Raw genomic sequence first — 24303 nt, forward strand, 5'->3', positions numbered from 1 at the left:
TTTGAAGAAAGGTAATGCTATATCACCAGAACTTATAACACTACCCATCAGATTTAGGTGTCTTTCCTTGAATGCATACAATCAAAGCCCTTCTGTGCTTTCAGTAGAATTTGCTTTGGGAGTAGGAGTCAGAGACTGCAGGCATGGAGCCACAGACTGGGCTTCCATGTACAGGGGAAGGCGGCGGCTTTTCAGGATTTAGAACGAATAAGGGAGAATAGGAGAGGAATGATGTATCAAGCTGAGTCCATTAGAAGCCAATTGTAACATGAGGATTGTGAACTGCAGTAACTTCACCAGCTGATTTAACCAAAAGAGAACTCATCGCTTATTAGCCCATATATTCAGCTGGGGCATAGAAAAAAATTCACAGCAGTCACCTCCAGAGTTTACAACACCTTGAGTTTTGGGATTTGAATTGAGAGAGTGATATTTGTGAATCTGGAGAAACTAGTGACAACAGAATTTCATTTGCTTGTCCTTTGATATTTTAGTTGAAGGAGTGCATCCTAAAGTATGTCTCCTTCTGTTTGGGAAAGCTTAGTTTGCCTCTTACTTCTCCATGAAACAAGTTCCCACCTGGACTAGGCATGCTGCTTTGTTCTAGGCCTGTAAGAACTTATAAAACAGTTCTTGAAAAATATCACCGATGTTACTCTATGAGTATATGTACTGCTGTGGCTTAATACAGCTGAAATTCATATGCACTGCTTGGAATGTAATATAACATAAGAAACATGTACTGGGGCTACTAAAAATATACAATTCCTGAGACTGTAGGTTTTTGAGGAAAATTAGCAGCAAACAAAAGCATGTGTGTGAAAATACATACCTCGATGAAATAACATAAGGTTTAAAACTAAAGTCCAGTGACCTCAGAAGCTGAAAGTGCTTCTGTACTGCTAGTGTCTGTATTTTACGCATCTGGAATTTTCTTCTATTTTCATATTAAATGCATAGTTGAGTGATCTATTATTCTATATTGGTTAGTTCTAAGATAGAGGTACTGACTGAGCATAACAGTATCATGCATTATGAAGACTGCCCTGTTAAATCTCTGATATGATATTTGGTTTAATATTTTCAGTGGGGATGAAGCGTTCTTTGTTTTTGAAACTATAACTGTCAAAATATATTTATTCCATGAATTTTCAGAGCTGGATGATGTAATGTCCCACTGCCTCTTTAAAAACAAACCATTTGTTTTTAAGAGATATTCAAGAGACAATGACAAAAACTTAAGAAACAAAATGACAACAACTAGCTTTGGGCAAAAACGCACAATAGATACTATGTTCTTTTTTGTAGTATTTCATAGCTAATGTGCTCTGAAGCAGTCATTGTTTATATGTTACGCACAGTGCTTGAGTGAACACCACATATGCTGTAGTTCAGCACTGTGTTTCTCAGAATTTCCAAATGCTAGTCTTAAAAATCCTTGTGCATTTCATTATATGCACCTGAAAAGATAACAATATGTGTATTCAGGGGCTAAATTAAAAACAAATGTACAAATCAGATATTAGAATGTGTGTATTGTTTATAGCAGCTGGCATAGTATAATTGAGACCAAGAATACTCAAAGTAATTCCTTGGGGAAGACTCAATAATCTAGGGATCTGTGCATGTACAGCGTTTTCAATACTAATGCAAACATGTGTTGATATTTAAAAAAACGTCGCACACAACTTCCAGCATTTAAAAAAACTGTGCTATCAGCTATTAAAATTATTGTGTGGGGAACATGGTAGATATATAATTTTGCAGAACCTTCCTCCACAGAATTGAACAGCTAAAAATCCACAGCATGCATCTGTTGTGACAGGTAGTTCTACACTGAATTAGAAGGCAACGCTACTGCCAGTAGTGCGTTTTAGTTAACATTAGTTTTAGGACACCAGTAAAAAGACCTCTAGTATGAGAGTTGTAATAGAGAGAAATATTATTTCCAAAAAATGGCCATGTCTCGAATTGTATAGTTTCTGATACTTGTGCATGTGGAATCTAGAGGAAATATCTGGTTTTAATATTAGTTATAATTAAGTTTAACTCCATGAAAAGTTTTACTAAAACCAAATGCAAGAGAGAAAATGAACAGGGAACAATGCAGTAGGGAAGTATCATAGAGAATATCTTGACTTCTTGAATCAGTGTTGCGCAGGAAGAGTAGGCTCTTCCTTGAGTCAGCTGGCCTAACAAAGGTTCTAAAGTAGAAAAGTAGAGGAATAGATTGTTGTCTTTACCTTTTCTTTTGGTTGCTTTTAGATGAAGGAATGAACAATGGTTTCTAAAAATAATTTAAATTTTCTTGGGTTTGAGTCATTTTACAGGTTTCTGTGGTAAAGAGGTTCACAGATGCCAGCCTGAGTTGGCCCTCTTATGTGTACATTGCCATATATCTATTTTCCCCATTGTGTTCAGGAAAGAAGTTGCCTGATTATTCCATCTGATTTTCATTAAGAAGCTTTTTCGCTTCTAACACATGTGCCACATCTAACAAATAACAATATGGCACAAAACTGAATCTGTTACCGTTTGATTGGAGATTTTTCGAGGTCAGGACCCAGTTTCACAAGCAGTTCTATTTTTCAATACAGCTGACATCAGACACAAGCTGAAGACAAACTTGTCTAATAAAGCTTTCAGATTCAATTTTCTCTCTGCATATAGCTTCAGGAATCTCTGGAGGTCATTCACAGCATGTGCTGCAACACCAACAGGGAGAAGTAATGAAAAGAGTCTAGATAAAAAGCTGACACTATGCCTTCAGAGCTGCATGAATAAAAACATAATAAGCAAGTTTATAAATGCAAATCTCTATGATTCTCAGAATTTCATCTTGATCTTTACAGCATATCTTGATGTGAGGATTTGTTTCTGGATTATCTGACAGGTGAAAAATACATGCGAAATATACATCAGCCACAAAAGGCCAATTTAAGTCAAAAGAAAGGTTACACCTTTATATTAAACATCCTATTTCAGGGGTCTCGCAGTAGGTTACTCTTTGAAAGTATCTGTAATAAACAGGTGTGACAGTGCAGTTTACAAAGGGAATGTGGACTTTAACTTTGATTTTTCAGGGCTCAGTTGAGTAAATAAAACTCACTCTGCGTTACTACACAGAATTTTTTATTATACTCATACCTGTGATGAAATGTAAATCAGAAAGCGAAAACAGGACTTGGCTGCTTTGCTGTTATTAAAGACAATATGGAATCTAGGTCTACTTTTTCTATTCTATAACAAGTTGTTGAAAGTGCAGCTGTCAAGATTTGTGATGTAAATAAGATTCATGCTATCATCAGTCTTTCAAAGGACCCCATTCTCCTATTCCATTTTTAAAATACGATCTGGTATTTTCTTCTGAGGAGCAGGCTTTGCAGCTTGTTTTCTTTCATTTAATTTCTTGATCAATAGTTAGTAGCAGCAGAATATACAGGATTCATTTTGATTAAATCCCATGAAATGTAAATGATAGCATACTGTAGAATTCATCAGACTATTATTGATAACCTATACCAGGTGAGAGCACAGAAGTAAGTTATGGTTATGGTTGGTCTTTTCTACATGCCTTATGTAACATGGCTCAGGAAGGAATTAAATGAATGTTTATTTTTCCCTAGACCTATATTCAGCACGCACTGCAGAATCCAAGGTTAGTAATTTTCAAGAAATGTGGCAACAACACAGTTGCATCATTTTTAATAAACAGACAGAATCAAGAATTTGAATTAGTTCATTCTGGACGATATGGAAAAAAAGGTTTCTCATTAGAGTTCCTAGCAAAAAATGATGCATAATAAAATGGTAGTTGATAGTCTTTTTCAGCTTTTGTACCTCAGTTTCTAGCTTTACATCACACATTTTTTTTCTATGCTTTAAACCCACTCTCTCTCCCTTCTTTTTGTTACAGTAACTTGAATTACTGTAATATCTGACTATCCAGATAGCATTGGCTTGCAAATAGAAGTAATCTCTCTTTTCCATTTCCTTTTATATAGTAATTAGGTCTATTGGCAACTACATTGTGTGAAAATCTCTTGTAATTTGCTAGAATAATAGAAAGTGATAGGTCATTCTGCACACAGTCCTCTTGACCTGTGTGCTGTTCTTTGTTGACTTGTCTTTTTAAAAGAGCAAAGCAAGCTGGCTTTTCCTTCTGAAAGGAGCAGTGCTCACTGCCATCCTGGCCATATCCTACTGAAAAATGCAATGTCTTTTTGACATCTTTCCGAATATTTCTGTGGTGAGTGGAGCTGCCACAGAGTTAAGTCTGCTCCACAGAGAAACAGCCAGCCAAAGAGTGTGAGCAAGTGCGACCACAGATCATAAGCAGAGTGGAAGCCACAGGGAATGAGGAGCAAAGCTCGTAACTCCTTCTAATGAATGTTTCTGCTCTAGTCAGAGGGCATGAGGTGGTGAAAGACAGACAGACTTGTTCCTTAAACTGTAGAAGGCTAAAATGAGGAAAAGATGGCAAATGAAAACCTCTTCTACTCCGGCTAGAAAACTCTGTAGTCTTGTTTATGTGAAGCTTGTCACTGAAATATCAGACTGCTGTCTTTGGTTCTATCAGTGTGGAGCAGCAGGGAACATGGTGATGGAGATGTGCAGGTAGAGATTTGCATTACTGATATTTCCTTCAACAACAGATTGGTGGTCAGATGGCACTCAAGTTCCCAAAGGCGGTTCTTCCTAAGGTGATGCTAAAATAGCTGGAAGAGCAATGGAGGTTAGTTTGACAGGAAAAGTAAGCATTATATGTGTTTACATGAGAAAGCTTGACAAGTGTTTCACAAAGTAGTACGAGGCAAGATAATTTAACATTTCTGATGAAAGAATAGAAGGTGCTTGCAGTGATTTGAGGAATTACTTTGTCAAAAACAAAGTAGCAGTGATGATGATGTCTTCTCTAGCTTTGAACAACTCTCTTTAATTCTGCAGAATTCTTCTCTCCAAGAGTAATGGTAGACTTGGAAATTTTTGCATGAATACTGTAATGCTGTTAAATTAGCTAATAACTGAACTCTGATTATTAGAAAGCTTCTTCAAACCTGTTCTGATTTCTTTTTTTTTTTTTTTAAAAGTACATGGTACCTAAAATTCCACTGGCTTCTTGGTATTCTGTATCTGTGTACAATTTTTTACACTTTTTTTCTTCAGAGTTCCCCTTGGCCAGGATAGTAATTTATGCCTGTTAAATCAATTTGTAGATCTTACAAAATTAGAAGAGGTGATTTTCATAAGACTGTAAAAGTTGGAGCTGCTGGCAATATGTGTTTTCCCCTATATCAAAGAAATAGCTGCCAAAAATTCAGTTACATGCCAATAGCAGTACATTGGAAATGTAAATTGTTGTCATATAGATTGACGTCCAATTGAAAGCTGCATACTAAATAAAGGAACTTGTTACTTTTACCGACAAAAGGAATACTGAGAGGTGCTTGCATCATTTGTGACAGATGTTGTCACAACGTTTTTTATAAGGCAAGTATGTGACAGAATTTGATGGAACACCACAACTGCTTTAGTACAAAACATTCATTTTCATGAAATCCTTTTGTAACAACTGCAACACCTGCTTACTCAAAAAAGACTCCTGTCCTTTGGGAAAAAAAAAAAAAAAAAAAAAAGGGGTACAAATAAAAACAACAACAGAAAAGAAGCTGTTTTCAAAAAAATGTTTGAGTCCTTCAGCTGAAACTCTTCAGGCTGCCCAGAATTGATTGTGTGTGTTTCTAGATGTTGGAAAACTTAATTAGGGATGCAGGAATCAATTACTGAAAACACTTGGGGTGGGGGTAGAGGGAATAAATACAAAATTGAAATTTTATGTCATTATTAAAATATGAATTTAAATAACAGCAAAAGCAATATTATTAGATCACTTTCAAAAATAAAATTGCTGATTGACAGTGTCTTAATGTTGTTCCACAAACGGGGTCCGTTTACCTGGTGTGCAGGCCAATAGCACACAGAGTCGAGGTATTTTCAAACTGATTTCATTGATATGCATGAATGGGTGCCTGTCTCAAGACAGCACCCCCTTGTCTCAAAAATCCTCACATTTATACACTTAATTAATACATATTCATTGTTATTTTCCATAAGGATTGGTTCTTTCTTCTTCGCCCCTCATGTAAATTAGTGTGCAGACTCTGTCTTCTTCCTTCATTGTCGTCTTTTGAGTAGGTGGTATCATTTGAGTAGGTCATCAATGAGTCGGTGGTCGTGATTTCCCCCTGTAGGAATTACCTTTTACCTACATCTTCCCTAATCTTGGCAGTTCTGAGCAGTTCTTCAAGGTTTATTGTCCAGACCACAATCGATTACCTTTTCTGACATATACATAAAGCACTATTGTCTAGTAGTTAGTTCCTAAACCCTAAATCATGTCTAGTTATTGTTTCCCTATTTTAAACATTAACTGATGGGGGCTGTACAAAGGTCTTTAGCAGCTCCGGGGTTATTTCAATCATATTATACATATTAATTGATAACATTAATATTAGCAAAGAGACTCCTTGTGTTGATTCTGCCTACTACTTCAAGAGATCCCAAAACAGGCTGGAACATTTTTCTCAACACTACCTTTAGTTCAACATTTTTAAGAGCCAACCAGGTAATTTTATCATTAAAAACCCAAACACATAAGTAGTCTTCATATGGCAAATAGTAGCCCCATTGACTGTACTTTTGCATATGCAGATTATTATTATTATGTGTTATAGAAAAATTAGTTTTAAGTTGGTTGTTAGTGTCATGGATCTCTTTGGGATTCAAGGTGTTACTGCAGTATAAAGTTTGTACCATTTCTGTTCCCCAAAAGACTGACTCCCTTGATATAATGCCTTCTTAAGGTCTCCTTTCAAAGTTCTCATGAAAAAGGTTAAAATGTTTATGCCTATAAAAAAGAGAAATCTTTATTTCATGATTGATTAAGAAAAAAGCCCATGTATCATCCTGAAACATGAAAACTAATATGCATTGAATCCTCTTGACTGTTTGCTTTGTTGTCAAATATAAAACTGTTTATCGGAGAGATGAAAATATTTGTAACAGGCCACCATGAATAAATGTGTATCACAATTGAGTCAAAAGTTTGTATTTACCTTATGAAGAAAATAAGACTTTTGTCCAAAATTTCCATGTGATAATCCACATGATAAATATACAAATCATACAATATACAGTATGACTTCACCTTATTTTATGCAAACCAGTATATGCAGTCTGAGGCTCTGTAACCTCTCTAGCTAGACATGTGAAATCTTCCACATGGAATAATACACCAAATGAGAAACTAAAATTAGCAGAAGAGGATTTGAGTTGCATCCATAACAAGAAATAATAATTTTTAGGTATTACCTGTTCATTTTAATTGAGACAGTCTCAGTTCCCTACTTTGAGAAGTTTTTCTTCTTTGCCTTTTAAAACTCATGTCAGAAGAGCCTAAGGGAAGACTCAAATCAGTAATGACAATAGAGGATACAGAGCACAGGCAAGGCAGAAAGAAATTGTTTCTCTCACCTGTGGGTTTCCTAGCGCTCCATATCACAGTTAAGAAATAAGACAATATTGTTTTGGGGGGAAAACCCCAAACATTTCTGATTATTTTTGCTTTTGTTACAATAAATAAGATATATTAGCCTTAACATACGTTCAGTTTATGTTATTCCAGTATCTCAGCACTTGAATCAACTTCTGCATTTGTAAAAAAAACCCACTAGCAGTATCAAAAAATGGTTATTTTTGCAGTAGCAGAAATATTGGTGGCAGTATTGCAGATATTTGTTCAGCTAACCTTTAAACTACAAACAGAAAGAAGTAGCAAACACAGTCATGTTTTATATACATTTTACATAAACAAGAAAGTTTATTTATAGAAGAGGGAGATTTTTGAATCTTAAGAATTAAATTAAATTCAATGTACTGGGTTTTGGTTTTTTAGTTTGTGGTTTGTTCCTCCCCCCCCCCCCCCCCCCCCCCCCCCCCCCCAGTCTGGACTATTTTTAAAGCATTCTCTTAATATCATAACAAGTATCCAGTGATGACATTATATAATTTCAGCATATTGTTTTCACTCCACTTTTTAAGTATGTGTTGATAATTAAATTAGCCTTTGTATTGTAATCAGTGATACTGCTATAAATTGAATCTAGAACCACCATGTAGCCAATATATGAAAGGTTCTCGTGATGATACCTTGTTTTAGTTTCAGTGTCAGTTTAATTCTTACACTCGCTAAAAGTGATCCATTCATACCCTAGCCTTTTGCTTTTCCATTTTTAGTGGGCCCATCAATCATGTTGAATTTTGCCTGAGGAAAGGTTCACAGGGAATACCGTGACAATGCTGTATTACTAAAAGGAGACTGAACTTTGAAGCAGTTTATCTTTCAGAAAGGTTTGAACAGAACAATAGGTCCAAGCAGAGCAAGAGTTATTAATGCTACCTCAGTTTATAGACATATGTTACAGTGTTCAGCTGGTTTTATACTACCTGCCCCCGCTCGAGTCATAGTCTAACTAGGATAGAGTACTACAGATTTAAAGCTTTTCCCACCACACGTAGAGCAGGCAGTTGAATATTTACATACACTGTGCCAGGATTATTTCTGTGTATTTTCAGTCTTAGCTGCTTCACTGCCAAAGCATTCTCTGTCCTCACATTGTTTCCCATTTGGCTTTTAGAGAGCATTTGGAACTGAGAATATAGCTTTACAGGATCGCAGAACGATTGAGGTTGGAAGGGAGCTCTGGAGGTCATCTGGTCCAACCCCTCTGCTCAGGCAGGGTGACCTAGAGGAGGCTGCCCAGGGTTGTGTGCAGGTGCCTTTGGAGTATCTCCAAGGATGGAGACTCCACAACCTCTCTGGGCAACCTGTTGCAGGGCTCAGTCACCCTCACAGTTAAAAAGTGTTTCCTGATATTTAGAGGGAACCTTCTATGGTTCTGTTTGTGTCCAGTGACTCTAGTCACAGGGCACCACTGGAAGCAGCCTGGCTCCGTCTTCTTTGCATCCTCCCTTCAGACATTTGTACACGTTGATGAGTTCCCCCGTGAGTCTTCACTTTTCTAGGCTAAACAGACCCTGTTCTCTCAGGCTTTCCTTGTATGAGAGATGCTTCAGTCCCTTAATCATCATTGTGGCTCTTCACTGGCCTCTGACCAGTAGCTCTATAGCTGTCTTGTACTGGGGAGCCTCGAACTGGATACAGTATTCCACGTGCTGAGTAAAGAGGAAGGCTCACCTCTCTCCACCTACTTGGCAACAATTCTCCTAATGCAGCCCGGGATACCGTTAACCTTTGCCGCAAGGGCCCATTGCTGGCTCTTGTTCAACTTGGTGTCCACCGGGACCCCCGGGTCCTTTTCTGCCGAGATGCTTTCCAGATGGTTGGCCTCCAGCCTGTGCTGCTACGTGGGGTTGTTCCTCCCCAGATGCAGGACTTTGCACTTCCCTTTTTGAACTTTGCGAGATACCTGCCAGCCCATTTCTCCAGCCTGTCAAGGTCCCGCTGAATGGCAGCACAACCCTCTCTTGGTGTGTCAGCTATTCCTCCAAGCTTTGTGTCATCTGCAAACTTGCTGAGGGGACGCTCTGTCCCATTATTTCAGATCCTTAGGGAAGATGTTAAATAAGATTGGACACTGTATTGACCCCTGGGGAACACCACTAGTTACTGGCCTCCAGCTAGACTTTGTGCCACTAATCTCTGCCCTGTGGGCCCAGTGGTTCAGCCACTTTTCAATCCACCTCACTGTCTGCTCATCCAGCCCATACTTCTTCAGCTTCTCTATGAGAATCCTATGGGAGACAGTGTTGAAAGCCTTACTGAAGTCAAGGCAGACGATATCCACTGTTCTGCCCCCATCTGCCACTGCCAAGCCAGAGGTTTCATTGCGGAAGGTGATCAGTTTGGTCAAGCATAACTTCCCCTTGGTGAATCCATACTGACTATTCCTGAACACCTTTTTGTGCTTCACATACCTCAAAATGGTTCCCAAGTTTAGTTGCTCCACCGCTTTCCCAGGATTCGAGGTGAGGCTGATTGGCTTGTGGTTTCCTGGGTCCACTGCATTGTCCTTCTTCACGATAGAAGTGACATTTGCTTTCCTCCTGTCTTTGGACAATTCTCCCAATTGCCATGATCCATCAAAGTGTTTAGGAAGCGGCTTTGCAATGACATCTGCCAGCTCCCCTAGCACTCACAAGTGCATTCCATCAGGGCCCATGGACTTATGGATGTCCAGTTTGTTGACGTATTCTTCAAGCTGATTCCCTTCTACAAAGGGTAAGTTTTTAAAACTTTTAAGTTCTGTACATGGAAGTTATCTTGAAGTGCCTCCTATGATGGAAGTATTCTCATCAAATAAGCCATTAACATTCCACTTTTAAATATCTTGCATACAGAGAAAGCATTTGCAGAAGCTCTTCTCAACAACAGGTCATAATCTTAACTTTTTGCTAGGCAGCATTAAGTTAACTTCGCCTTAATGTTATTTACATTACGATGTGCGCAAACCCACTTACATGATTTATATCACTGAAGTTCTTAGTGTTTGGTAGAGTCTACCTATTTTTCTGACAGTGACGTATGTTCTTATTCCCATTGCAATCCAGTGTTTGTGAAAGCAAGAGCTTTTCTTTACACTGAGTGAAAGACATATCTAAACATCTTTCTGTTGTGTTTGGAGAAATTTGGAAAAATGCATTGTACAATAAACAGCTTAGTCACACTCCTACATATGAAAAGGAGGACAGCAGGAAAATTCTACCAGATCTCTTCTATGACAGAGAAAAAGAAGCCTGAGAAAGCTGACACTTAATGTTTTACTATAAATTTAAAGTTATGATGCTATTTATTAATCTAATAATAGTAACATATTAGAAACCATAACTTTTATGGTTATTTTTCAAATACAGCAGTACACATTCACTTGTAAATATTTTTCTTTTCTCCCAACAGTTTTTAACCTTGACTTTCTACTTTCTTTTGAATCTCTAAGAATTATGAGGTCTTTAGTTTTGGTCCCTCTCTTCATCTCCCTGCACAGCCTATTTTAGATCTAAACTTTAACTAATAATCCCATAAACTATCAACTTTTTTTTTAACCTGTATTAATCTAAATTATATATAATCCATAATGACATGTTAGGAATCATTAAGAGCTTCTTGTATATAAAGGACGTCTAGGTACTTAACTTGTATTTTAAATTGATGACAATAGCACATAATGTGAATGTTCCCTAAGTGTTCGTGAAATCAAGTACTAACTGTTACCCATTTATAGTCTATAAAAATTACTATGAAATATCCATGATACACTTACTAAAGTCATTTTTTCTAGGAATTGTTTTTACTAAATACTCAAGTTGAAGACAGTCAGACATTGGTCAATCTGACATTGGTGTTTTATTCAAACAGAAAAAGACTCACTTTGAAACTTTTTTTTTTTTTGTCTTTAAAAGCAGATTAAAATGTTAAGAAAACATTAGCTTAGAGATACAATGCTCTAAGGAAGCATATTTTCCACATTTAGAGCTGTGGGTGGAACTTGGTTGGCAATAATATTTTTATTAACATAAAGACCTTATTCTGAGTTCAGGTCACCAGAAAAAACCCCATCGTTGCTTTCAAATTTCGAAGTTGGGGTTTTTTTATTGGTAATAAATCGGTTTTATTTATTTTAGTTAATCAGAGCTGCGTTGCCTACTGTAATTCTATTACTTTCCTTTCGGAACTCCTTTGCGACCCAGAACACCTGGCAGGTAGCTGTAGCCCCCTCTGGCAGTAAGCACCTTGCATGGAAGGATTGTACTGCATGGGAGAGCTTAATGTACTCTTAACTTTATTTCCTTAACTTTGAAGGACAGAGAGAGATGACACTATTCATTTATCACTGGGACAAGTCGAAGGAATAAATCAGTCTCAGAACCGTCTTTGCAGGTCTCTCTCAGGGAAGCCTGCTGGGAGTTTAAGAATATGGCATGGATGCTCAAACCATGTAGAAAGTCAGTTGCAATGACACAGCATGAGAAAAAAAAAAATCAAAGGAAAAAATGCACTTTAGCAGGTGATAGATCTTCACCTGTGTGCTATTGCGGATCCTAGTTGTTCCCAATCAAGTTCACAAGGCTGAAGTGCTGGTAAGATGACACTGAGGCTTCCCATGAAATAAGCAAAAGCTGCCTGGTGTGCCACCTCCAAATCAGCGGACTGCTGGTTTGCCCACAGGGGGAATGCTCGTTCGGTCTATCACTAGAGAAGGCAATGGTGCTTGTGTTAAAATAACAAATTCATTGAACGATGTCTGTGCGTATGCCACAGGGTACAGGTATTCATCTTCTATTTGCCTCAGCATGAGTAAAACACAGCTGGGTTTCCTTGACTAAAACAGAAATCAAGTTTAGTGGGTGTATGTTACTGTTATTCATTGTATAAAGGATATAAGGCTGGCGTATGCCTTAATTGGTACTGCTAACCATGGAACTAAATCCTCAGGCTAGACATGCAAATTGAATTAAAATCTGCATCCAGTTACTATATTATTTCTTCTTTGTCAAAAAGCTTTGACCTGGTAAATGCAGTTACCTTACATAATTAAAACTTCAACACTACTTAAAACAAGAATGGTTAGGAACATTCCTGTGAACTTGAGTCAGTTCTACTTAAGGACTTTGGCTTGAAAGGAGGTGTTGGAAGGGGTTTGAAGCTTTTGGGAGTGTTGCCATTCTTCCTGTCTATCCTGTTCCTGTTCAGCACCTCAGTAAGGAGTTTTATTTGTTCTGAGTTGTCAGTTTGACCTTGTCTTGAAGCACAACACTGAAATAAGCAGAATAAAAGAAGGGGGGGGGGGGGGGGGGGAAGTGCTTTCCTGCAGTTAACTTTATTCTGCTTTTCTCATTTCTGCATTTAATTTTGAACTTCCATTTCATGATACGTTCCTATTATTCTCACTCTTAAAGTTTAACATCATAAATTATTTTCAGGATGCAAATTACCAATATACTCTTGACTTTCATCCAGTGTATTTCAAGGTTCAAGACCAAGTTGAAAATCACACCTAGTTCAGAGTTTTGTTAGATTGTTTTTCAGCTTTTTGCTAGACATTTTATTTTTGTGGGGTTTTTTTCCCTATTATTGTTCTATGTTGTTTCCTTCTTTGTTAAACAGCAGAAAGTGCTAATGAGAAGTTATCTTAAAAGCTACAGGTTGGTGTGGTTTAACATCTTACATTCTAATTGTTCTTTTGGTTTTGTGGCTTATATCACAGGAGTGAACTGATATAACCTTTAAATAAGTTGAAAGATTAAGTCCTTAGTTGTATTCCTGATGTGTTGCAGCAGGATAGAATGTGCTACTCAGATATTTGAAAAAAAAAAAATAAAAAATTCAATTCTAGTTTTGCATTTATAAATTAATTGTCCTGGGGAAAAACAAAACCAACAAACTGTCCCCTTTGAGTCACAGAAACTGTCAGTGCAGTTCTGGGTAAATTGTTTCAGAATGAGATCTGTTCCTACATTTTGTGTAATTAATGTTGATTTATATTTCTTTATTAATTTTAATCAATCATTTATATGCGTCTGTTGAATGAACCATATCATAACTGTGCAAGAATGGAAGAAAGAGAAATAAGGGACAGATGTATCTTTCAAGTGGTATTTTTGCTCTGAGGGGAGATAAATATCAGAAGGGAAACATACTGTGCAACCACTTTCTAAAGGTAATTGCTATAAATAATTTGATAATGTAAATGTTTTAACTGCTTAGTCAAAGTGGAAGAGATTATTACCATCCTCAGTAGTGGTAGATAATGGTAGATAGTGGTAGATCTTGAAGCTTTTAAAGATGATATTATACTGGACAGTGCACTTCTGCTAGTACCTTACAGTCCTCTCTGGAGTATTTAAAGTTTCTTGATGCAAAAGAACTACATCAACGGGATAAAAAAAACCTAAGGCAAAATCCAGAGCAGTAAACCCATGGACATTGGAAGATTAGGAATACCCTTTTCTGGAATAGCTGCCACTAGAGGAAAAATGAATACATAAAAAATATTAATTGATAATAAACAATAAAAATTAATTGGCAAACACTTGAGTGTATACTGTTGCGTTAAAGGGTAAAGAAGTTTGGCAGAAAATAAATCCCCTTGCATTCCAGCTTGTCCTCAGATATCAGAGGGGCTGGGGGCAGCTAAGCTTAGATTCTGAGTGATGCCCAATTCAACGCTGTAAGTCTGGTCGCGTTCAATATATATTGAACTACCACGATTACAGATGCACAAATAGTGCAATGTACTTTCGATCTAGTCGCATTCAATGAACTATCATGGCCCGACTTAAGAAGTTTGGTCGCGTTCAATGAACTATCACGGCTAGATTTTAATGAACAGCACAGTTTATTAAAAGCGACAGAAGTGCAGGTTCTTTTGGATTGCTGGTGATAAATACACTGTCTGCAAAGCATGTGCAAGTACCAAGAGTATGAATAATACAGTTGACTACAAACACATTAAATTATGGAAACACTCTAGAGAATTCTAAGTTTCCCAGGGAAGCACTCGGTATAACCAAGGGTTCGAATCTTACCCAATAGGCGTCCCTATGGGGGGAAGAGAGGTTCAGCCCGTCAACTGACCCCAGAAGTCAGCAATGTCCTCCCGACTTGTCTATGATGGTATCTTCTCCAGCATTCCTCCTCTCTTATGCCCTTTTGTACTATTTTCTCATTTTTAGGTGGAGCTTGAGTGACTCTAGTCATACATACCTTTATTATGATTGGTATAAAATCTCCTTGCTTTACTTTTAAAGGTATATGCTAGAGAAAATTCAGAGCGTGTGCTCAGTGAGAGGTGGTCGCACCTTGAAGCCAGGTAGCCTTTGGGATGGAGGTGTGTTTTGATATTATAATGAGATTATAATGAGCAACGTTCACCCAGAGGACATGATTTTGTGTGTCACTACTCCAGAACTGGGCACTTATTAATCAGAAGTAAGGCAATAGCATTGACAGAACCTCATTGTTTCATCTCCTTGCTTCAGTGGATTCGATGCAGGGACCTTCCTTTCTTGTTCCAGTAGTTCCAGTTCCCTATCCCCACGGTGGTATCTCAGAGACTGGCCGCGGTCCTTCCACTCCGCTTCACCCTCCGTGTTGTTTCTCTTAGAGTCAGCATACCAAGCTCCCTTGGTGTCGCTAACATCTAAGGCTGCAGGTTGTGTTGCTTAGGGAATTATTATGGAACAGCATTCCACTCTGGAGGTTTACCTTCCCTTAAGAAGGGGACATATCAATAAGTCACCTCCAGCAATTATCCCACATATCCCGAGGCCAAAATATGGGAGATGCTATGAGGTGCCAGGCAGTCTTATCAGACACCCTGAGTCTACTTATGGAGGCTCCGTAGAGTCCTGGTTTAGAAAGCTTGTCTTCAATTTACCTGAAATACTGATGAGAACAGAAGTTTCCTCTGAGATAAGACAACTTCTGTTTAACCTACGTGAATGCCAAACAAAGCAACTGTTTTCCTGTTGTCTAAGAATCTCCGAAGTCACAGAGGAAATACAAAGCCTTTACATGAACTTTAGGCCAGATGGAAGTGGACCTAAGTATCCATCTCTTGGTAAAGACTGGAAGTCTACAGTTCCACATACTTTTCACACTTAACAGCTTTGGTAAAGTTCTGGAATGAAACACTCGACTACGTTTTTCAGTAATTGCATGTGTCTTAACCGTGATACAGAGTACCTCACTGCAAATAATAAGCCTTGCTCTGAATCACTTTGACTTGTAGTACTACAGAGTTCATGTGAGGAGAGGGTGAAAGGAGATGACATTTTGGAATTATTACAGGAAATCATGACTGATCTGTGCAGTTGAATTCCCATCCAGGGGTGAGAAAACATAGACAATTCTCTGAATTTGGTATATAATTTTCTCTAGGTGTCAGACATTATTAATCTCCAGCTCAGAGAGAAGGTGGCATAAAAACATGTCAAGCACTGGAACTGGACACAGTACTCCAGATGTGGCCTCACCGGTACTGAGTAAAGCTAATCTCTGCTTCGTTTGCATAATTTAGGTTAAAAAAATAAATGGAATAGGGCAGAAAATATCTGGAGTAATTTCAACAGAGATGAAAGAAAACCTGATGAGTACCAATTATTAATTATTCACATCTGTGTTTAAAAATTAAAAAAAATGAAATAAAAGGAAGGAGATCCTTTAGGGTTATCTGTTTTGCTTTTGATATTAAAAACTGCCATTCTGTAACTGTACATACAAGATACTCTGTTACAGCAAACAGTCTGATGTTACAAAAAACTCCTTACAAACCTCTTTCCATGTAAGAAAAAAGGTATACTAATTTTCTTATCTGTTTGTGTGATTTTAATTAAAAACTTGCTGTGTTAGACCAGCCTTTTAATTTATTTTAATTTATTTTAATTAATTTTCTTCATAGTTACCCACAGGTATGTGATTTTTAAAGTACAGAAAGTAAAAGTACAAGGATTGCACTTCAGAAATGCAATAATGATATGGATGGTTGGATAAATATATTTAATTGCAGTGTATGTCATTAAAAATCATCATTTGCAGGAGTGAGTTTTGGTATCATAACATTGCCATTTATTCAGGCTAGATAAATAATGTATATGTTAGTTGATTTGGTAAATTGTTTCTAGTCATACAGTATTTTTGATGCTGACAGCACCTCATGGTGCTTTTACAGTGACAGTCATTTAGATGCTTGTGCACAGCTTTTTCCTTTTCTGCAGTGCTGAAGAAGGGTCACTGATTCCCCACTGAAGTAACTCAAAACCTTTCTCATTAGCGAAAAATAGCTGCTAAATTCCTTGGCAAGATCAGTTAACGTTACTGACTCTTTTAACATTTCAAGTGGTTTTATGGCCAAACTGTTGAACTGTCACCTGCTACCTGAGTTTTCAGACTTCAGACAGACTTTGCTGAAATGGTGTGAATACCAGAGGGGGAAACCACCAGACTCTCAGAAGTACTAGAAACCAAAAAAACCCTTAGTGTGAATGTGGTGACAGTGGTTTTGGTTATTTTTCCTGTAAAAGACAAGCTACCTCACTGGAAGAGTGCCTGAAACAGGTTTTCTCTACTCTTTAAGGAGACTGGGAAGAATGCAAACAAACATCTTGGTGCTTTAGAAATTTATATTTGGTTTTCAATAACCATATTTTGCAGTTCAATAGTAGAAAATGTAGGGCACATGGCACACATTTCAGCTTTCCTGCTTTAGCTATTGTGTTGTTTAGGCAGTTGATTCAGATAGAGATTCTGCAGCTACTCTAAAGGGTAGGTATTTAGAGTCTCTCTTTTCTAATGATTTAGCACCTCAGTGAAACAACGCCACGTGTTCTTGTGTTTTTCCCTATTTTAGTATTTTTCTTGTTTGGCTGGACTGTTTAAAAAATGAGAGAAAAATTAAACAAATACAATTTGGTGTAGCCTTATCTGCCATAATATTGTGCATAATGAATTGCTTTTGCATGATTAACTGGAGGGCAAAAATAGCCCCACAGTTTATAACCATTTATTGGTAAATAAAAATATAGAAGCAAAAATCAGTCTTGAAATTCTGAACGATTTCATGTTACATGCCTCTCTGTCCAGTGGTAGCTATCTGTGGCACCCCTCATCCTTTTGACTTCAGGGAAAGGTACTGTGCTTCAGTGTTGAGTACTTCCCCAATCCAAGCAATGAATAATGAACAGATTCTTTAAAACCCAGACGATAGAGCAAGAAAGGACACAAAGGAGAAGATGTGTCCATTTTCCCCAAACAGAAGGAAAAAATCCACAAATACCCAAATAATACCACATGATATTTCAAGCTGTGAGGAGGAAAAAAATCAAGAATTGGCCAAGTCTGAATTTCTTGTTGTGTAAGCTCCCGTATTGGTCACAGAGCCTATGGGAAATACTTGCTGGTAACCGTAAGCGAGAAGATTGTTGGTGAGACAAATTCACAGCTACAGAGTGACTGGAGACTACGGAAGAAATGTGTTTCTAGATACATGGTCATGCTGTGATACTATGGATATTGCAACCAACTTTTTTTCAACCTGCCTCTAGCCTTGACAGGTCTGACCACACTACTAGATTTTGGAAGGTGACTCATGTATAGCAATACTACAGTGACCTTGAGTGAGGGATTCTTATTACACTGAGATCTTTGCCAGTGTTACTAGGTCCCACTGGTCTTTTAAGGATGGAATTTGAATATGCTGAGAATGCTGAATGTTAAGCATACACTGTGATAGAAATACTGTGGAAAAATGAATTCATATATTCTTTTAGTTTTAATTTTCATATTTCCAGTAGATATAACATCAAGAAATGAGCTTAATTCTGTGTTACCCTTTCTACTGCATAAATTCTGTTACTGAAATAAACACTTATCATAGTTCGTTTATTCAGTAATTTTAGCATTTTTTTTCTTTCAGTAACTTCTGGTGAAACTGTTGCTGTGGATACACAAACCAGGGTAACCAAGGAAACCACCACCTTCAAACCAGAAATGCCATCTTCTGTGCTTTTGGAGGTTCCAGCCTTGGCTGACTTCAATAAGGCATGGGCAGAACTCACTGACTGGCTTTCTCGACTGGATCGAGAGATAAAATCTCAGAGAGTGATAGTAGGTGATCTTGATGATATCAACGACATGATCATCAAACAAAAGGTATGAGAAACACTGATTTTTCAAGTTGAAAGCCTCATGATCTTTATTCTGTATTAAATCATTTCAACAAGGAACACAGGAAAGAGGATAGGCTGCAGTACATGTAGTTATTACTTAAGCTACTTTATCCCATAAACACAATTATTGGATTAAGGTAATTATTAAGGTAATTAATTGAGGGGAAAAAAAGAGTATTTAATAATTTATCTGGTATTTAAGGCAGATCTCTCTACCTTTCTATCACTTGTGCTGAATGTGTCGTAAAAGTATGCAAGCCAATGGCTGAAATATAAACCTCATGAGAAAGAAAGAATTGCATAGTAAGCTCCAGGTTGCCAGGAGGAAAGATACCCTGTTTCATACCTTATGTTGCTTCTGAAATAACTTTCTGAGAGGCTTATATCCTGCTGCTGTTGGGTTATGAAAAGCTCCTCAATCATCTTAAAGAAAAGAACAGCTCATTAATGCAAGTGTTTTGTCAGCAAAACTGCATCAGTGTTACTTATCTTTGAAAACACAGAAAAAATATGGAAATATATGTGCAAGGAAAAAAAAAGGCTAAACTTTAACTTTAGCTACTCAGTAGCAATAAAAGTAATTTGGTATTATACAGCTTGAAAGTAATTACCTGCCTTCTAGATTTAACAGTGCTCAATATAAAAGATTTGGCTTGCCTGCGCAAAACTTTTCAGTGTTAAATTTCCATTCAGTTCAGTTCTAAACTGAGTTTAGTACTCTCTATTATAAGATTCTCTTCCACTTCCTCCTCCTCATAAAAAAATCTGATTTATTGGAAGGAAGATATTGACTTTCTTTCTCTTTGCTTACAGTAGACAGAGAAGGAGAAACAATGGACACATTTTGCCTAGTATCTGTACTGAGCAGTTTTATAAGAACATGTATATTATAATATGCAGATGTCTCATAGGATTCCTTCTGCTTGTTTTCTTATATATTCCTTTTTTTCCAGTGGTTTAAATTTTCTGTTTTTGAGACTTTGGGTTTGCTTTACCTTCTAGAGTAGTAAAATATTTGTTTCATCTTGGTTAATGATCAAAATATTTATTGTGTAGAATTATATAGTGGTTTATTAATGAAAATATCTTTAAAATGGCATGGGTATATTTTAATAATAATTGTTAGTTGCAGTATCACCTACACAGGATGCTAGATTAAAATAGCTGTTATGTCATTTGAAAAGGTTGAGTGCAAAAGGAGACTTATTTGCACATTATATTTTCATCTTTTTCAGAATAATTTTGTTTTAAAAATTTTATATTGTCAAATATTTGGTTCATAATTATACGGTTTTCTTACATAGGCCTCATTTTAGCTTATTATTCTGGCAGGCAAGATCCACAGCTTGCTTCCTTCTGCACATCTCCTTTACTTAAATACGAGATCAAATTATTAACTCTTGAGAATTTCAGTTAATGTTATACATGTTTTAAAATGAACTGGTTTATATCAGCATTTCATCTTAACTCAAGGCTAAAATATTTTAGCTTGTTAAGCCAGCACTATTGCAGTCTTCCTCTCATTTCAGTTCCTGGCTGGGTAGCCCTGTCGCTTTTTTTGATACCATGCTGTGTTGGTAACAAAACCAGCAGGAAAACTCTTTTTTGTTGTGCTTACCTCTCTAATTGGCTGTGCAACAGAATGTGACATTTAATATATTCGCTGATGAAATGGAAGAATCAATGTCTAAATATAGACTGCAGTTCTGTTAACTGGCACCCTCTACTCTAATGGTCATCTTAATATCACTTAATACATGGAAATGAATGTTATGAAATTTTGATTCTGCTCCTGAATCTCTCACTGGATTATTAGGTGAGATTAGCAGACAGAATTTTCAAAACTGACGAAGAATTTTAGGTTTCTCAGAAAAGCCCCTGCTTTCTAATGTGTAGAGTGTCGGCAGCAGTATGTGAGCTAATGCAGTTGGACATGTTGCTACTTGGCTATTCTGAAAAATCAGGCCAAATATGATCTAAGTTGGAAATCCAAAAGTAGTTCTTACCTCCCAGATCTGTATATTCTCTGAAAGATCATAGTCATACCTCTCCTGTGGTTGTGATTTAAAAGTCATTGAAAGTTACAGTATTGCATTGTGCTCTCTTTGGAGAGTTTGTTGCACCTCTACAGGCATCTCAGTAAGCTTTAATGGGAGTTCCATCTTAGTAGATTGACTTTTTTTTTTTTAAAATCAGTTTTTTGACTTCAGGTGTAAAATACCATCTTAACATAGCTGACTACTTCCCTTATAAAAATTCATCATTATAAAGATACATGCTCCATGACAGCTGTTTTGTTATAACACATCTCTAGTTGCTCACACAGAATTTAGAACACTTAAAAATGGTAGTCCCGTTGGCGTGCTACCAAGCTTTTACTGGTTTGGGGTTTTGTTTCCATTTCATATTTCTTTCAAAACAGAGTGTCACATTTCTAATAAGAAATTGAAATGTCAAAGCAAACATTTTAAAAGCAAAGAAATCCCATATCCTAGCAACGTATGTAACAGGACATTTTCCAATCACCCAGGTAAAACCAAGTGACCTTAGGTTGTCCTTTCTTTCACAGCAGCATGTAATGTTGTTGAAGCTAAGTCTCTGAGGGCATTTAGGTTAAGTTCATTTCAATCTGATTGTGTCACAAGATCATAGCCACTAACTCTGCTATATTTTTCCTCCATAAAACTTTAAGATGTCGTTAGCCCCCATTCGAACTTTGCTTGGATGTGATCACAGTGAATTGGTACTCTTGTGTGAATAGCACGTACAAAGGTTAATTACGGAACACAACAAAACAAAAAAGAGAACTATTCTAAAAAAGGCTTGTTTTAGTGGCAGCCCCCTACAACGAAAGAAACAATACAACTTAAATTCTCCTAAGTGGTGCACATACTATGTAGTAAAAGGAGCATACAAAAGAGTAGAATAATGGCTGTCCATTTCAAATATCTATAGTTAATTGTTCTGTCAAATAAGTGGTGTACATTTCTTTCAAGCAAATGCATTACATGTTTCAGTCACTCTTGATTGTATATATCTTGTTGAATTCTGTATAATTAAACTAAAAGACACTAAGAAGTGTGTAGTAAAGAAATTTAATATTAGCATTAGTGTCATCTGTATTTTCTTTAGAGGAAAATTATTCTATTTTCCTCATCTGCTTGAAGACTGATGTTTTGCAGGATTTGATCCTCAAAAAATGTAGGGCACGCTGACAAGAGACTCATGTTGTTTCTTTAGACAACCTTCATCTGCAAATAAAGTTCATGGCAAGTACTGAGAATATATAATATATAATATGCCAAGATGTAAGTAGGTGAGGGACGTGACAGAATACAGTTTACACCGTTGCTTCACTTCAGTGTCCTTACTTCAAAACAATCAAGATGTTTTATATTTGAAGGTGAGGTGGGGATTCTTCATCAAAGAGAAAATTCCGGACAGAGGAACAGGATGATAAACTACATTTTGCTACATTTCAGAAAAATGGAAACCTCTTCTTGCCTAAGATGCCAACAAGCTTTTAGTCAGAAACTCTGCTTTGACATCATTGTATTTTGAGGAAGGTTTGCAGCAGGAATAGATTTTTACTAAAAACAGTGAAGCGTGGAGGCTGTGCAAAGCTTGAAGACAATTAACAATACCATTCAAAGAGATCAAATGTTATAATCTCCTTAAATTTTGAATTCTGTCCATGGATTTTGCTAAGGCATGCTGTCCATCCAAACTTATTGTAACATATGTTATCGAAAACACGGCTTTCAGTTGTACTGGATGAACACAGATTTTACTTAGTAAAAAGTATTATAATAATAAGTAATATTTCTAATGAAATTGACTACAAAAAAATTTTCAGTGCCTGCTTTTACTCGCTGGTTCTAAGAGTATAGGTTGAGTCTGTACTGCTAGGTGCAGTGGAGGGCATTAACCTGAAAAAAAGTATTTTTGTAGAATGAGACCTACAGCCAAGCTAGTTACTGAGACTTTTAAGCAGAGGAGAGTAGAAGATACTTTTAGGTAACGATTTGTGTCACCCTAAAGTAGTCATCCAAAAAGATTCAGATAATTTATTTCTACTCAATTAATTTGTCACTGTTCAAAAAGTAGGTTTGATCTTCTGTCAGTTAGAAAAGTAAACAAAATTGGAATGAAGAGATTCTTTTCACTATTAATTACTGAATTGATTTTTCAATAGCTAAGGATCTTGTGCAGCTGATGATAGTAGAATAACTGTTAAGGAAAAATGTTTATAAACCATGCAATTAACAGACTTCAGATGAAAGAGTGGGTTTAACTGACATTCCCCTTTGAGGATTTTTTACCTATCCTTTCCCGTGGTTGCATACCATGCATTTTACTGTACAACTTCATAATTATACATGCATTTTCATATGCAGCCTTACAATTAATATTCTGAGAGATCAGAAGAATAGGAAGCTTTCTGTCCGAACTGTTTTCCAACATAAATTTTTGTGGAAATAAAAATATAGTTTTCCAAATTTATATCCTGTTTTTACAGAAGCCACTGTAATTGCCAATTAAAATTTGTAGCTCTGTATGAACAGGGTATGAATCAGTGTACTCTAAATATGCTCATATTGGCTGAAAACTTGTAGTTACAGCCACAGACATTTGTGTCTGTCCGTATAGGTTGTATCAGAAGCGTAAGCTATAGGTAAGGTGAAGTCCTCAACGTTTTGGATAGCGTACTTCAAGTTCTACGGAGGTGTGAAGAAGTTTCATATTGGTGACATACGTAGCACCCACGTAGCACCTCTTCAGATAATGTACTGTTGAAGAACATCATAGAAGAGTTTACACTTGGAGCTGAATGTTTTTGACTTTAGCGTTCTCATGTGCTTAAGGGGAAGAGTTCGCTAGTCCAGAATCCAGGTATGATGCCAGTAAGTTGGGAGCTGACATCCAGACTTTCAGAATCAATCTTCAGGAGTGCATCTGTCCCATCCCTCTTTCCGTGCTGTCATGCTGCTTTGAGGGCTATTTTTCAAAGCTTCGAATTCTCTTGGAGCTTTTATTTCCATAGGAACACACAGCTGTAGACATTCCCTGGGGCACTGTTAGACCAGCATCAACTAGCTCCCAAAGCAGGGCTGGAGCTGAAACCAATTCTGCAGCATGTTGGGGGGTTCACTGGCATTTTTGTGCACCTCCTCTGATAGCAGAAGCCTACATATGACTTTATGGCTTAAATGGAGTGCAAAACCTCCTTTACCTCTATGAGTTTCTCCATAGGATATATTTGCTCGGGAGACTACTATCATTATTTAATGTATATTTCAGAGTGTTATTGTTGTTGTATTTAACATGGGATATCTAGCAGAATTCTTATTTTATACTCTGTCATGGTGTTAGATGTTTAAAATTAATTCTACTTCATGAGAAGTAATGGAAGGCTGGTTTCAGTTGTTGAAGTGAATAAAAAAAACTAATAAATGAACAGATTTCTAAATATATTGGAAAAAGTTAGGACTACAAATTTGTATGCTGAAAGATTTTAGCTTTTTTTATAGAGTAGAGGAAAATGAAAAAATGTCTGTC

At 36.9% G+C, this 24303-nt stretch overlaps 1 protein-coding gene across 18 annotated transcripts in view; it reads left to right on the forward strand.

Annotated features, from left to right (window-relative positions):
- The window catches only part of DMD (dystrophin), a 1191992-nt gene that overhangs the window by 824957 nt on the left and 342732 nt on the right, over positions 1-24303 (forward strand). For 17 of the 18 annotated variants that reach the window (XM_049835325.1, XM_049835324.1, XM_049835302.1 and 14 more), the window contains one exon: positions 18492-18727. The exons of the other annotated variant lie outside the window; for it this stretch is intronic. In XM_049835325.1, coding sequence (XP_049691282.1) covers positions 18492-18727 — 236 coding nt within the window. The remainder of the gene's footprint in view (positions 1-18491; positions 18728-24303) is intronic. 18 annotated transcript variants of the gene reach the window in all.

This window comes from Accipiter gentilis, chromosome 32 (genome assembly GCF_929443795.1).
Source record: "Accipiter gentilis chromosome 32, bAccGen1.1, whole genome shotgun sequence".
Lineage (NCBI taxonomy): Eukaryota > Metazoa > Chordata > Aves > Accipitriformes > Accipitridae > Astur > Astur gentilis.